The sequence below is a fragment of the Magallana gigas genome, chromosome 3 (genome assembly GCF_963853765.1).
Source record: "Magallana gigas chromosome 3, xbMagGiga1.1, whole genome shotgun sequence".
NCBI lineage: Eukaryota > Metazoa > Mollusca > Bivalvia > Ostreida > Ostreidae > Magallana > Magallana gigas.
In genome coordinates, this window is record NC_088855.1 from 34,120,750 (window position 1) to 34,137,764 (window position 17,015).

Consider the following 17,015-nt stretch of genomic DNA (forward strand, 5'->3'; position numbering starts at 1 on the left):
AAAATATAACATTGTGAAGAATAATCAATAATAGCAAACTATTCTTGACAGTGTACATTTACTATTCTTTTGTTTTATGGTGGAAAAATGTTTATTGAAAACAATATTTCTTGATGTTCTCCTAATTCATCAAGTCCAGCATTAAACAATTTTGACCTAATAAATGCTGCTCAGTAGGAGCATGGTTTTTGGCCTTACAATCTAAGGTAGGGATTACATAACAGATTTAATTTTGAAATACAGTTTGTGGTTCCAATTGGTTTGAATAGATACTCCGTCCTAATAATTTGTACAACACTGTTCAATGTTAGCTATAACTAACATTATTATATACCTAATATATTATATTTATTCCAAGTTTACTAATTTTAATAAAATTTAATCATTAGTTCTGTGTTATTAACGTACATTACAGCCATGACAAAATGTTTTTACATAAATTTCACACAAACTATCATTGCTTTATTATTCATAACCAAATCGTTGTTTTACAGGAAACATGGCGTAGCGACACTTTTGTCATACAATATATGTATTCACGTATTTCTAATGCATATTAACTTCCAACACCCTTCACCAATTCATCTCATTCTTTCTTCAAAACAATGACTTGCACTTATAGATTATCAATTAAAAATACACGCCAAAGTCCTGCGTTGTTGTATAATAGATACAACGAATCAACAAACATGGCGGTGCCTATATAATGTCGAGCACATACGAAAGATTTCATCTTGAGCGCGATTTCTAGCGCAGGCACGTACTCGTCGTCATTAGTTAAGAAAGAAAAGCTTTTCTAGGTCAACATAGAGGACCAACTTTTGGATTGATTTTGTGAACGTATGAATTATAATGACGTGGCACACACAGGAAGGACATTAAAATTGATGAGGACTGGCGCTACAAGCTTGACCTGTTAATGCCGTAGTCCGTCGCTCGAGATTCCAATATTGGTGAGTTTCTTAACCACGTGTTATTAATTATCTCTACGGTAATAGATAGTACGTGGTACATTATAGCCTATAAGTCCACCTGCTCTTGGACTACCAAAGTTGAAAGTTGTGTTAATGGCAAGGTCGCATGTGACCTGTTTGGTATTTATTGAGAAAAATAATGCATACGTGTAATTAAAAAGTAAAGATTTTGACAATTGTGGTTCTAATTGTGTTTTAAAATACATACGAACCTATATCCAACATTTAATCAAAGCAAATGTATTCTTGTTTCATGATAAACCGGCTTGTTTTATGGTCAAATACTCAAATTTTAAATTCAAAGCATGAAAATTAATGATATCTTTGAAAATAGTTATTCTGTTTTTTATTCTATGTACTGATGTATCGGGTCGACCATACTTGCATCATATAGTTCATCTACTCATTGTTACGTCCTTTAAAAAACGGAAGAATTTAGTTCAACTGCTGTTTATTTTGTGTTTTATAGTTGATGTCTTCTCATAATAAGAACATCTTGTAGCATAAGTCTCATAATAAGGTAATGGGGAAGTGAAATTTGTTTTTTCTTTAATTGAAAAAAAAACCCTTGTGGTTTTCTTCTAACAACTCATATTTGTTTCAATTAGGAACCTGTGTTAAAATATTCTGAGATAAAAGAACCAAAAAAATCAATTTAGCAGAAAATGATATTGCGATTCGTTATGAACAAAAACAATATGTTTTCTCTGGGGGAAAAAATCAAAATGCTATACAAAAATTAAAAAGAAAAGAAGAATATTCTAAAGAACACTGTTGTCAAGGATACAAATAAGATTTTTTTTTATAATCAATAGGAGAGAAGAGATAATGTCGAGCATCGATACAGTCTTTTAAAGGATTGCACATGTATCTCGTCTACCATGGTGCGTCGGCTCAGAATATGAAATATCTTTGAAGTCTTTAAATGACGGAAATCGATGTTTTGACCTCCTTTTGAACATTTCAATTACTGCGATTGACACCGGGTATCGATTAAAATTTCACTTGTTTGTATTCACCAAGATCGCTCCTATCTGATTAAAATTTCAGTAGACGGTTTATCATCAAGCATTGCTTACCCATTTTGCATCGTATAGTTGCACATCACAAGCTTAAGAGAACAATGATTCTGAACATTTAAATGCAGCATTTGTGTGTAGGTTAGTGTTTGGAAAAAAACCAGAAAAACATATCACATTATTAAACTCTATATTTGAAAAAAAATGTTTGATGTTAATTTAATTTCTCCGTCAAAATCTATGTGTTCTTTGTTAAAACTCGTTTTGACGTTTAGAATATCATGATTTGAAGTAATGTTAATGTAAGCTGAAACAAAGTATATTTGTTTTGGTTACGGTCTTATGAAAGTCGACGGATGCAGCTCTTGGATTCAAGAAACGGATATATATGCTGTTCCGAATACTTTGTATCTCGTTTCTATAAAACAATGAACATTTCTCACTAGAACATGTCTTCATTGATATTTTCTAACCACAATAGAACGACCGACATGGCTACTTCCAAAATCAGAAGCATTTAACGCCTACCCAAACTGACAAACTGAACTGTGCTGTGTATTAAGTGATATCAAGGAAGGTTGTATAATATTAAAGGATGGTACCTTTAAAAATTTTATTGCAACATTGATGTGAAAGTTAGTGTTTTCGAAAAAAAAAACAACAATTGAAGAAGTTTTAAAAGCTTTCACATTTCTGTGTACAATAAGAATGTACTATGTATGATAACTTAATTAGGAAACCTATTTGTATTATGTTTTATTTTTTTCTTTGGAAGCCCGTATAGTGAAATAGACAAAGGACGAAACTAATTAAGACTAGCTATAAGTGTCGTCTGAGTTTGTATCCGCTTTTCAATATACTGTCTACAAAACTTCAGAAGACAGCGCAGATAGAGAAAAATTTCCAATCAGATTTTAGCATCATTCGCTAAAATCAATGATACACTATATATATAACAACACCGCGCAGAAATTCTGTAGACGTGAGTGCTAAGGAGCTGTGACGGGTGCTGTTAGAATACAATGTTCAGCGTTAAATTGTGAGTTAGGAAATCGGCTAATTAAGGCAATTAAGGTAAGGAAAATGACTGTAGAACAGCTCCTATACATGTAGTTTTCAATCCTGCAACTGCAATGCTTTTGCCGATATCAAACATTTTTATTTTCTAAGTTTTATGAGAAAAATATGATTTAAAGACAATTGAATATTTCTTCAGTAACTCCGGGAAAATTAGAATTAATATGAACGATTCGTGTATTTTTATTGGTCTAATTAGTTTTTCCGAACTATTTTTGATCATTATGTTCGTAAAGGCGATATTTTATGTACTTTGAGTAGAACTGGCTTTTTATTAGAAACCTTATTCGTCTATCTTTAATTTCCCTCAGAAATACACTCCTTTATGTGAAAATAAAAAATGGGCACATTTAAAGTCGTTTTAAACAGAAACTAATTATTAATGGCCAATTTAAATTCGCCAATATTTCAGGTAATATACATTTTATATATATTAGTATTTTGTTTTTTGAGATCATTCAGATTATTCTTATCATTTTATGTATATTATATCACGTCGTAATAACGTTATTTTATCGTTTATACCAATGCCAATGCTATAGTGCAGATAACAAACTAACTAGATTATATGAAAGTGACGCTTGCACATAGGCACTTTTATGGGCTTGATCATGAGGTCTGAATTATTTTGATGTACTCGTCGCAGCAAATTGATAAATAAATTAGTTAACGTTAAGCTCTTAACACAAAAAGTTAAGCAAGTGAAGCAGAAAGACCAGCCAATATACAATATAATTTTAAGGTACACATCTTTTCAGCATTTTTCCTGGTTAATATATTTCCCGTTTGATAAAAATTAGCTCGAGCGCTTCGTAAAAGCAGGATGTACCTTTTTGTATTAATAAGATTTTTTGCAACATTTAACAATTCCCTTTATATAATTTTGCATTGTATAATCGAAACTCTTGTCTGAAAATATATTACAACAAAACTTGTACTTAATGATTTAGAACCCGTAATCTTTGGATTTTCAGTACACGCAGTTAAGTTATCAGAATCCTGCTTAAAAAAATCTCTGAAGTGTAAATGGCTATTCTGATTGCCAGTATCTTCTGCTAGCGAGGCGAAATTTTTGCGACTATATTTTTTTTCTCCAATAATCTTTCCAGTAACTTAAGGATTCAGTAAACACTATTTTCATCAGAAATCCAGTTTTATGCTAACCCATTAGTGTGGGATTTGATTAGTACAGAGATTTCTTATTGATTCTAATTCTTTATGTCGAAAGAAACAGAAAGCAATGTCAATAGCTAATTTTTTTCTCGCGTAAGACAAGAAACTGCTCATGCCTTAAGTTGGTGTTTATTCCGTTAATCTCCTTGTCCCTGATGCACTTAATGCGCTCGACGGACAGAGGAAAAGCGACTGAGGCTCAACAAAGTAGGAACCTGGTGCGCTTGATTTCACAGATAGATGCGTTAATGTCATCGTCTCCAACGAGGCATGAAAGGTGGAAATAACACTGTAGTCAAATAGATTTGATGTTATGATATATTTATCATGCAAATGCATGCCTTTACTGCCATACCAATTGGACGATTAAGGGAAGATATCGGGACTTACTGCAATTTACTCACTATCCATCTCCATGTAAACAGTTTCATCAAACTACGGGGCTTCGTTAGATATCTAATAATGGTCGAATTATAGCTCAGCGATAAATATAAATAAAAGTGAAATTTCAATTAAAACGTTTGCGCGGAGGCATTTTGGATAACAAAAAGACGGATTACTTTTAGAGCTGATCACACTCTACTCGGGAAAAACAAATTTATCAGCGTTGTCACTTTCATAAAAGGTGGCTCAGCCTCGGCGCAAAATAGTCCATGGCATTCAATGATACAGAAGCTCACCGTCAAAAGGGACGGCCTGTCATGAATTCTATATGTATGCTGCCTCGCGTATCGAATAAGATGAAAAGGACAACTCGGTTGGTATCTGTGTGATGATCAATTTCAGAAATCAGAATATCTATATACCGTACGCATACCGCGGAAATTATTCGAGGGATTATTTTCTGTTTTAGCGACTAAAAAGAACTCGCAACGATTTTCAATTTCAACCGTATTCCGCGTGACATGTTTTATCTTGTATAGTGCAGGAAACGAAATAATTCCATCATATTTTACAATACAGGATGCATGGAGAAGATTCTATTTGGATTAAAAAAAAAACAATAGGTTTTGTCTTGCAAATAGAATTTGCGTGAGATTTTAATCAAAATATAATTAAAATTCCATCCTTTTCCTTTGTACATGTATCTGGTTAAAACAATTTCGTTTGAAGTAGAATGTCGTCTTCTCAATCTTATTTAGGATAAATATTGGATTTTTAAGACACTCTAGATTGACAGATTTTGGAGATTCGGTCTATATGAACGTATACAGGCGTATCAAATCACAGAATCGGTAGGCGCCTAATTTCATTTTCTAGGAACAATTACCGCTAAATCAAATTCTAACCACAGACATGACCAAACTGCAATTTTTCACCAATTTTTCTTTTATTTGTATTTCAGTGGTCCTAGACTGATTTTGTTTTGAATGTTTTTCCATTCAGTACGCATTTAATTCAATTTTAGTAGACATTGGGAAGGAAAAATCAAACTAGAAACTTCCTTCAAGTTGCTGAGGGGAAGGGGGGGGTGTCGAAAAAATTCTAAGGAGCATCTTGCTTTATGTATTGATTCTAACATATAGCACATTTTTATCTAATTGAATATTTTTTTTGAGCCTTCATTAACTCATGAGAAAAAAAAATCAAAAAGTGATCGGCAGTTCTCTTAGACGACCATTCATCTATTCAGATCGATTTTATTTCCACGGGATTCTCTCTAAAAGTGCTTATATACATCCTTTTTGCCAAAGCATAAAAACGAACGAAAGTCTTTAATTAACTAGATGATTTAATCGTACTCTTTGAACTGCTCACCAAAGTCGATACACTTATCGTTTATTTATCACTATTACAAAGATAAAACGAGCTGTTATTACAAAACCGATGTTTTCTCAAAAACATATGATTAGCACTTTGATATTTTTTTAAATATAAAAATTTGAAACGTACACAAAGAATTCGGTATTAATTTCAGATATCTGAAGGGGGAAAAGCGAATTTACATGAAGCACAAATGTTTTTATACTACTCGGGCAATTAAAGAACAGCATGATAACTTAAATCGCTATTTATATCTAGAAAAGAGTTGATTAATTAGCTTAGTGCTTGAGTTTCTGACTGCTTTAGATAGTTTACTTCACAAGACTATCTCTTGATTAAGGTATATTTCTTTCTTGATCGTCCTTCTTAAAATAAAAAAAAAAGGTACGAGATTCTTCAAAGAAAACTCTTTGACCTACTTATGTCTTTTATATGATGGAATAAACAGAGTGCCCGTTTGCTTTGCTTTAAATCGATTTAATAAATCATTTATAAAACTTTTAAAAGGATTTTTATTGCAATTTTTTGTGATGCAATTTTCCTTATATACATCTGAATCATTAAGCTCGATTGATTAATTAAAATGAGAGAACTCCATTTATTTTTACATAGCTCTTTTGTCCCATTGAAAATTTGATTGCTAGTGTGTGGAGTTTAAGTTTCTTTAATCTCGTTAATTGAAAGCATGACGAAGGATTATTACGTGATAGAAAAGTGCTATTAAATAATCCAACAGTATGGTGAACGATACTGTTCCTGGCAAAGGCACGGTAGTTTTGTATCCAGATTTTTTCTATGCCTAAAACTTAGATAAACAGCCCACAAACATATGTATAAAACATTTACGTGTGCATACAATACATTTATCAGCGGAGAAAAATTATAGAGATCTACCAGGGAGGTGATTTCAAACACAGAACAGATGGGCATGGTGTTTGTTGTGGGTTTTATGTTGCTCACCTGGAATTTGCTGAACATGGTTAGCAAACAAAGTTATTTCCAGAAGAGCGAGAACGAAGACGATGCGTTGTCCGTCAACCAGCGACACAGACTATTAATAAAGCAAATGATGTAACCTTATATACGAACTATCACTATTATCATCATTGTGCAAAATAATATTGCCACTGATGTAAGTATGAATTGAATAACCACAAAATGCTCCAACTCCATGTTAACAACGTTTTCTGATTGATATACCAATACCTTCCAAAAATTATTATATCATAAGATCTTTTAAAAATATTTAAAAATATATTAATAATCTCCCTCATCAGCCCCCCTCAGATATAAAAATTAAGGAAAAAAGAACAAGGTATGAGATCCCATTTTTTTACTACTGGAACCAGAATAATAGAATTCATTTGCTCCTAAATTAAAATTTCACTAAACATTGTTTGTAATCAATTCACTTTAACCATAGCTATGTGCAAAACTACTGTGCCGCATTTTACTTTATGGTAACGAAACTGCTGACCTTTCACTGTGATCAAACAAAACACTACATCGTTAATGGTGTTTAGCGCAGAAACCAAACAGAGGTCATACCACTCAAGACATCTGCTTTTTCCCTCTGTTTGAAAGGGAGCTACATATATGTTGCTGAGCCTTGAGGTGATAATGAAAACTGTCATATAACAATGATTACCTGTTTTTCACGATTTGTGGACGACATTGCTAGCAAAAATAAATTGTTTATTGGTACGTGTAATTTAAAGACATGCTTAGCATTTGATTTGCTAATAACACTGGTATACGTTGATGTCATTTTGTTGGTAACAATTAACATATCGTCTGCCTCTTGCATGTAACTGGTAGCAAAGTGGGTGTGAATTTTATTATTTTAAGTTATTTCTAGAATATTTATTAAACGTCTATATTAATATGTCAGACATATCTATGCCTCATATATAAGCCCTACAGTACACGCAAACGAGCAATGTCGAAGTGAATATGCCAGTGTTCAATGACTTACCACAATATCTTCTCCCGACAACGCGCTACGTCCAAGCAAGAGAGCTTGACAATAAACACAGTTTTCATTACCCTTCTAATAAGCCAGATATTTTATCATCATATCAATTTTTTATCCCTCATTTAACGATTATGATCTGTCATCAAATAAGAACGCGCTGAATATTGCGATCCAGCAGAGTAGTTTATTGACCAAAAATCCCTCGTGGCCTTGGCTTCAGAGAGTCTAGCGGCATCATATTGAATTGCAAGGTAGTTTCTACGAAAACAAAATAACTTGCTTGAAAACACAGACGGATAAATAAAAAGCAAAATTCACAACCCACGTCTCCTAATTCGAAGTGAAAGCTCCTTCCTCTATACCTAACATCTATTTGTGATATGGCAGTCTATATCGATACATCTCGGTGTAAAAAGCGTACATAATGCAACAATAAATCTCATATTTATCAAACATGGAGGAACTTGCCATTAGTTCGATGTATTGCATGTGCAAAGGAAATCTTATTAAATATCAGCTCATGACAATAAGAATAGAACAATCAGTAATATTGCTTACGATCTAAAAAAAAAAATCATTCATATATATATTTTTTTTATTTATTTAAGAGATTATATTATATCATTAAATATAGAGAAAAGCGAGAGTAGAGGGATTTGTTAGTCGTTATTAGTATTTTTAGACAAAACGAGTTACTGGACGTTTATTCTCTGGGGAAATGTCAAATTAGATGATAAAAGTTCTAAACATAGAAAACATTATAAGGACATAACTTTTTTTCGCTAAAACATGAAAAACAGCGGTTTCGAATTTCTGCATTAAGCTTTGGATAATTATTCATAGTGGATAAAAATTGAGAAAATAAACCATTCCAATCCAAGTGAATAAGATTACGATCAACCACACAGACCAAATTGAAAAAAAAATGAAATTCTTTCCTATGAAAATGGAGTCTCTATGCAAATAGATTGGAACAGAATAACAACAAAAACACTTCTCGCTGGCATAAAATTGCATATAATTGGCAATTGTCATGCATGGGAAATAAAACCAAATCGCATACGGATTGAGGTTTTTTTTCTTCTTAAAAAACCTGCTGTTTTAATTGCGGTTGCGTTGTGCGAACGGCAATAGGTGGGATTATTGGTCGAACAGACTGGTTAATGGAAATCTTTAATTCAAATTCCAAAAAGCACTACCCATCTGTCTTTGAGTGTACAACATATCATGTTATTAAACAATGGGTTGAAAAATCCATGCGATGTATTTGATAAAATAAATATTAAATATCTAATTATGGAACAGATGCACCATCGACGGCTTCAAATTGAATGTTCAGGTAACTGTTTTTGTGGGTATTTATGTATCGTCTGTCGAATATTCCCGACAACCTTTTGTCTTCTTTACACATACCTATCTCTAAAAACTAAAAATGCTGAAATACTAGTTTACCATAGCAAAAAAAAAAACCAATATATTTTTTTTATATATGTCTACTCTTTTACACAAATAAACTGACAAGAGAAAATTAATTTCTCATATGGATTTATGATTATAAAATCTGACATCTTTTATTCATTTGGAAATTCTCGGAGCACCTTACCGTATTTTTTTTTTAACCGAGTCTCTGAACCAGGCTTATAAGAGGTTTCAAAACATACTGCCGGTAGTAGTTCTTAGGCTTTTTTTCATTCTTATGCTAAAATTAGTGAATGCATGAAGTTTAGACACAGAAGTATTTATGTATATATTGAAAAACGTGTATGAAGCAAAAAGAGATGGAAACGCCAACATGATTGGGCGTATAGGAGTAATAACGTTATTTGCATCACATGGAATATAAAGTACTGTTTCACATATTCGATGTTAATTATGATTTTAAGAAACACTAAGTTTTTGGCATTAATATTTTCCACACATACCACAGTAGTACATGTATCTATTATCTAATGTTTAATTAGATTTTATTACTGCTTTTGTAACAGTACTTGCCTAACAAAATTTTATTAACACCTTCATCCGTCTTTTAGTAATTCTTGTAAGTAAATTTGCCGATTTTTTAAACAAGTCAAGTAGAGAAAAAATTCAATCCATCCCTTGAAATTGAACAAGATGTTTGGAAATAGTAAATTAATCAATATCAAAAGATTGAGTATTAATTAAACAAATCTTGTTTCTGAAAAAGGAAACTCGTAGAGTATAATTTTATCAAATTTATTTCTGGTTTCAGATTGGGTACTGAATGTAACTTTGCCAAGATATACATATATAACAATGTTATTTTCATGCATAGGAATCCTTATCTGAACCGGTCAAAGACGATGTTTACGGACAATTCAGATTGGAAAACAAAAACAAATAAATTGCAAACTTACGAGTTCAATATTTAGTCCTGTTTAACCTTTTTCTAATTCTGACATCTCCTTCGATTTAAAATTGAAATCTTTCTCAGGTTTGGGAAAAACACCTAGGATTCTAAGAAAATTTAAACTTTTCCCTGCTTTTCCCCGAGGTTTACTCACTGAGAAGTGTATAGACAAGGGTTAAACACATGTTTGCATGAATTTTCTTTTTCTCCTTTATCACTGGTCCCTCTTCGTTACTTGGATCCCAATGATTTATTTCATTCTGGACAGTATGACCCCTCGTACGGATGCTAGCAATCATTATTTATTGATAACGGCATATCTGAATGACCCTGCTCCATGTCTATACTGCAAAAGACTCAGAGCTAAGCATTTGCTTTTCAGTAGATCAATTTTCCCAGTAAGCCTTGGATTATTAATAATGTGGAGTTTAGAATGCGGCTCTCATACTTGATAAATAATCATTGTTATAAAAAGTTGTATGGCAAGCATCGCCCAGCTGAACAAAAATGGACTTTTCAATTTCACACCAAAACTGAAATAATATACATGTATCTCAAAATGTATCAGCTAATATATCCGTCATCGTTTGGAATCCTCACTAGGAAACAGTTTATAGCTGCAGAACTGTAGCTCCACTGGGAGTTCGAGGTGACGGGCCATGGTCCGTCTACTATAATATTCCATGAAGCTACAGTTTTGCAGCTTATTGTTCTCTCATGCGCGCTTATTTTAATTATATTCATATTCAAGATACCGTGGGTGTATTTTCCTCTTTGTTTTTGCCTCCAGTTGTAAAGCGTCACTTTTCAAATAAATATGAAATATCTGATTTTTTAATACACTTGTTTGATTTGGGGTTTTTTTTCCAGCGATTCGACCCTTCGTTACTGTTAAGACCCTTTCTTATACCAAAGGATGAATCCTTGTTTAGAAAAAATATTGAAACATTTTCGAGCTTGTTTTTTCTGTTTGGTTTTCTCAAACAAATCATACTTATCTCGGACTTTTTAAGTATCTTTCGACAACGGACATTGAATATTATAAGAGCCATACTAGTATTCGTCCATGTTCTCTGCGTATTTGTTTCAATTAAAAATAGTATACCTTTACTTGTGATCTCCTAAAGGTCCCTTAACAAACAATTATAGACCAAGTTTGGTTAAAATTGGCTGCAATAAGGTAGTTCTGAAGAAAAGAAAGATGTAAAGATTTACCATATAAACAGAACGTTGTTTAAAAAGCATTCGGTTCAGGTTAGCTAATATTATGATATAAATTTCGAGATACTCTTTTTTGAAATCTCTGTACAATAGTAATAGATTTTCCTTAATCTTTGGAAGTTTCAAAATGCAGAAAAAAAGAGTCTTTAGAGCGAGAAGGGGTGTATTGCATGTGTGAATAATTATTCCAAAATCACAAGTGGCATAACAATTTGGTTTGCATGGAAAGCTCTACCTTTGCAATTTGTTTTAAAAAAATGAATGAAACGTAGAACTTTTAGGGTTAACATATGTTTGTTGTTTCTTAACAAAAATGCATTTTCAGAATATAAATTAAAAAAATGAAAGAAAAATAATAAAAAGTTTATTCCAAAAGAAGGGCGGACTGTCATGGTGGTATTAGACATATACTAAATCAATAAGATTGTTACATTTTATATTTTCCAAAAAAAAATGTCTTTGGTATGGGATTATTATAAGTAATATAAACTTTGATTAAAAGATTTTAATATACATAACACGTATAAATAATTAAATATCTATGTTTATAAATTTTGAATAGTCACGACTTGGTTCCAACGTTAAAAAAAATCAATGAGATTTTTAGGGTTTTTTTTTAACATTTCTTTTAAGTTTATGCCTTTCAAATTTTTTCAATCAAATGTAAAACCATGCATTTTAGGCATGATCTTTTTTCATTACACAATCAACAAATTGATTGCTGCCATTATTTTGACCTTGCACTAATTAAACCGCAATAAAAAGATGTATGTGTGAAAAATGGCTATCATATACCTGAAGATATTAATAATTATGTAATAAAATGGATGTCTTCTCAATTTTACTTTTAAAAAAATCAATCGTTCCATGGATAATTTTTTTTAAATACTGTATGTTGGTTGACGCTTCACAAATTTATATTAACTGTTATTTTAAAAATTCAATTTCAGGAACACTAGCACTAAGGTGTCACGAATAATAACGAAGTTGACAAAATAAAATTAATATAAATTCATCATTTGGTTTCTCATAATTACACTTGAAAAAGAAATTGACTTATTTTTCCTATCTTTTAACAAGGCGAATGAATGTATTTTTATATTAAAGTAACAATGGGAAACCATAAAAAAGGAAACCTTTGTAGGTAAATTTTGACGTGAAATCCTCAATTTTTTACAGTGTCAAAAATAAACAAATACCAATTTCACTGAGAAGTTTCATCTCTTAAAAGTATAGTTCATGAGTCATCTTTGCTTTCCTGGGTATTCAGTCGTCATTTTATATCATTTTGAGAATTTAAATTCTTCTTTGAAAGAAATGTGCCATTACTCGTTGAAGTTTGGTTTATATATTAGAACATAAATAGTAAAATTCATAACCCTATCCAAATGGGATTTTGGTAAAAAAAAAATTGAAAAGTGATTTAAGCTAAATTTAGCGAACAACATGACCATAAAAAAGCAAAAGTGCATGTACCTGAACATTAGATTTTTTGTCGCTAGGACTCCGTATGAAGATATTATTATAACAAAAATTAAATGGTGGAAAATCTGTATATACATGTATGTCCTAGATTAATATAATACACTGTGGTTTAAATGTGCCTTGGACACAACTGCGGAATTCAAAGCCTCTAATTTAAGAACTCTTTTGATTGATTTGAGTTTTCCCCCACGCCGGAGCAAATTCGCGGGCATATTAAAAACTCAGTTGGATAAGCGGTAGTGTCACAATCACATTATTATGAAATACATGACCACTGGACATTCAAGCATTTGAAACAACATTTTTTATAATAATGTGTGTGTCAGATCCGATTAACTTATCTTCTTTGGTTAATGTTTTTGTTGTCAGACAGAAAAATCATTTTGCTTCTGATATTCCAGAAAAAAGCAAATAGTACTAAATATCTCCATTAGATAAATACTAGCAACGGAGTTGAAATACGATATATACAGTACCGATCAGACCCAACCTAACACCAGAGCAAACCCAAACTAAACCCCGGGTTTACTTTTTGGGTTAACTTGGGGTTTACTCTGGGTTTACTTTTTGAAAATTTGGGTCCACTCGGGGTTTACTTTGGGTTTACTTTGAAATTGCTTTTGAGGTCAACTGTACGCACTGAAGTGTAAAGCAGACTAGTATTTTATCTTACCATCCTACTGCCTTTAATTCCTATCCTATGCATATTCCGAATACACAGTTATCGTCTGCTTTCAGGGGTATACTTCTGACTTGGTTTACTCTCTGTGTCCACTCTGGGTTTACTTTGGGTTTACTTTGGGTCCACTCTAGTAAACCCGAACTAAACCCAGAAAGTAAACCCAGGGTTTAGTTGGGGTTTACTTTCTGTTAAATTGGGTCTGATCGGTACTGTGTGTGTGTATATATCTATCTATCTATCTATCTATCTATCTATCTATATATCTATCTATAAATAACAGCTGAAATACGATATATTATATCAAATAACAAAAACTCGAAGCTTAAGCAACGCCAGGAGATTTATTCAGTTATTTAATATTTTATATTTATATTCCAGCATGAACTATTCCGGCGAACAGATTGAAGATTTGTTGTTTGATGTTTTTGATTTTTTTTTATTATTTTAACGGGGCCGATATATTAGACTTAGCGTCATAAGTCCTAAGAGAAATAGTATTTGAATAAGCAAAACATTTTCATGCAATATTTATATGTATGTACGCGAATTTTAGAAGGTAACTACGTTAATATTAAAGCGTGCTTGGACACAGATTTTGTTATTTATAAAAATCAATAGTCATTATGTCATACATGTACTGAGAATATTCATTTTTACGAATGAAATATCCTTGTAAAAAATGTTATCAAGTTAACCTTGATTTCAATTTGTGCATTAAATAAAAATCATTCGAAATATTCAATTACTCAATTAAAGGTACACGTTTATCATTCAGTTGGTTAATGCTACCATGGGTTTATAATATGAGAATAAAGTTTACAATTTGAATGTCACTTTCAGAAGTTATCAAGACAATAAGCACATACTGCATGAGAGCGTGTGTCAAATGCATTAGTACGTCAACCCATTTTTTCTTCTATAATTCATTAGTAGACTGCGTTAAAAGTTTGCACAAATACTTTAAAGAGAGAGAGAACGCGCTTTACAATTTATTGATAGCCGGGTGAGCAATGTTTTTTTACAATTCATGCACTAAAGTCGTTTTTCAAACTGTTCATCATAATTTACTTTTCCAAAATTTCACAATGTGCTGAATGTTTGCAAATACTACAAGTGCGTATATACGACAGTGCTCCGATGGACTTCAGATTATTTTCTCTGTACCTTTCCAACACATTAAAAGAAGATTAAAGTTCTGTTAAGAAAGTTCATTAATTTTGTAGTGGATGCATCTAAGCAATGCATGCTTTATTAGTATCCAGTTGATGTATATTCGTGTGATATCTGACTGAAATCAATAAATAAAAAAAAACTTTTCTTTGCAGGAGTCTTCCTTTTATTCTTCAAATTATTCTATTAAAATTGTAGATCCCTGCGCGATGTCGAAGAACGGCTCTGAGATGGCAGGTGCCCCTTATACAATGGAAGAGTGTGTGACGGATCAATCCGATCCTTTGGAAGACGAGGCATATGCAGCTGTTGTGATGCTTATTATTTTTTCAGTTATTGGAGTTGCTGGCAACGCACTGGTTCTTTATGGTTTTTCTATGTTGAAGCCTAAAATGACTTCAACGATATTTATTCTTACACTGGCTGGAATCGACTTCACGTCGTGTCTGGTGACGATTCCTGCCACTGTAGCCATGGAATTAGCGACGTTCAGGGTGCCTTACGATCCTCTGTGTAAAGCCTATCATTTTCTCGTGACATCAACCATACCTTTTTCAGCGTTTGTGATGGTAGCAATAGCGGTAGATCGCTACTATTGCATCTGTAAGCCTTTCATTCAGATCATGACAAAGTTCAGAGCCAAGGTTATCGTACTTTCCCTTAGTGTTCTCGCATTAATTATAGGTTTTGTGTCCTGTTTGAACTTTGGCGTTGTTACAAAAGAAATGGACAGGAACATTACAAACGAAACGCTCGAGATTCGAGCCCTGGAGGCGCTGCTTCCCCCGAATGATACTTTTCTGCTTGCATTTAAAAAAGGGAAATGTGCTCCTGCTCCGGTTTTGTTGTGTGGAAATCCACGAAACTTGGGGGAAACATTTTACGAAGTATATAACATCATATATGCATCGATTTACGCTACTTGTGGAATCGTTGTCATCATCCTCTACGTTATCATCTATCATTTCATCCTTAGCCGAAGACAACGACGGCTAAGGACAGAGTCGTTTCCATGTTGCACGTTTAGCAAGCAACACGGTGAGTCGGAAAACACCGACTTTATATACATAAGTCAGGACACACAAAATACCACTGTCGATGATGCTGAAAAAGACGCTAATCTTAACAGTCCTTTGGCAAAGCAAAATAACGAAAATCATCTTAAACCAAAACAAAGTAGCGAAATTACACCAAAGTTGCGGCAAAAGAAAAAGAAAAATCACAGAAAATCAGATGCTACCTCAACGTTTCGTCTGAAGCAAGAGAGGATACGTGTTAATAACATTAAAACAGCTCTCGTGCTGTCTGTTGTGGCTCTTGTTTTCATCGCAGCGTTCCTGCCGGCGTGGTTAATGAAGCACAGGCTTGTTCCGTTCAACGTCATATCCTTTTACATGTACTTCGTCTATAACGTAGCAAACCCTTTCATTTATGCTTTTATGAACCCCGACTTTCGACAAAAAATGGCGATTGTCGGAAAGCGAATTAAAACTCAGTTACGAATGTAATTTTGTCTGTACAATTGGTGCTCTGATTTTAACAAATGTGAATATTTTGGTGGAGTTACATCTCTATGTTTTGTTATATGTATATATACAAGAAAAATAGCAACGTGACACTAAAAACACTCTTTATAATATACATGAATTTTGTAAAATTAGATGTGAATTTTTAAAATGCAAAAAATGATGAATATTTAATAATGGTAAACGAATCAGATAGCATTATTTAACTCTGACTTTAGAAATAATGACACTTTTACTCTTGTTATCATTTTATAAACTATTATTGTGAATTCTACAATATTTACTTGTTGTAATGTTATAAATATGTTTGATAAATATGTATATAATTTTGTTGTCGAGTTATTAAAGTGATAAAAATTGTTGTCTCCTCATTTTTAAGGCTCTATGATTTTGCACATTTAACGGAATATTTAAGAAGCCGAGAACAAAAGCTATGAGTTGTTTAACGGTAAGATATCTCAAAAAATTCTGACAGGTATCTTTTATTCCATTATTACCTATTAGTTCGACTAAGCTGAAAACTCAGTTGACCTTTAAGTTTCCTGATCACTTTTTGTCCGGCGTCCGTCGGTCTGTCCGTA

At 32.6% G+C, this 17,015-nt stretch overlaps 1 protein-coding gene across 3 annotated transcripts; it reads left to right on the forward strand.

The window, feature by feature from the left end:
* The first annotated feature begins 730 nt into the window (after nt 1-730).
* Nucleotides 731-16,781, forward strand: LOC105317163 (probable G-protein coupled receptor No18). Of its 3 annotated transcripts, none has more exons than XM_020062748.3 (2): nt 731-953; nt 15,107-16,781. In XM_020062748.3, the coding sequence occupies exon 2, from the start codon at nt 15,118-15,120 to the stop codon at nt 16,414-16,416; it is 1,299 nt and encodes a 432-aa protein (XP_019918307.2). In that variant the 5' UTR covers nt 731-953; nt 15,107-15,117; the 3' UTR covers nt 16,417-16,781. The 3 variants fall into 3 exon arrangements, with proteins under 3 accessions (XP_019918307.2, XP_034337541.1, XP_065935455.1); XM_034481650.2 differs by lacking the exon at nt 731-953 and adding an exon at nt 2,941-3,067; XM_066079383.1 differs by lacking the exon at nt 731-953 and adding an exon at nt 2,953-3,032.
* The last annotated feature ends 234 nt before the right edge of the window (nt 16,782-17,015 follow it).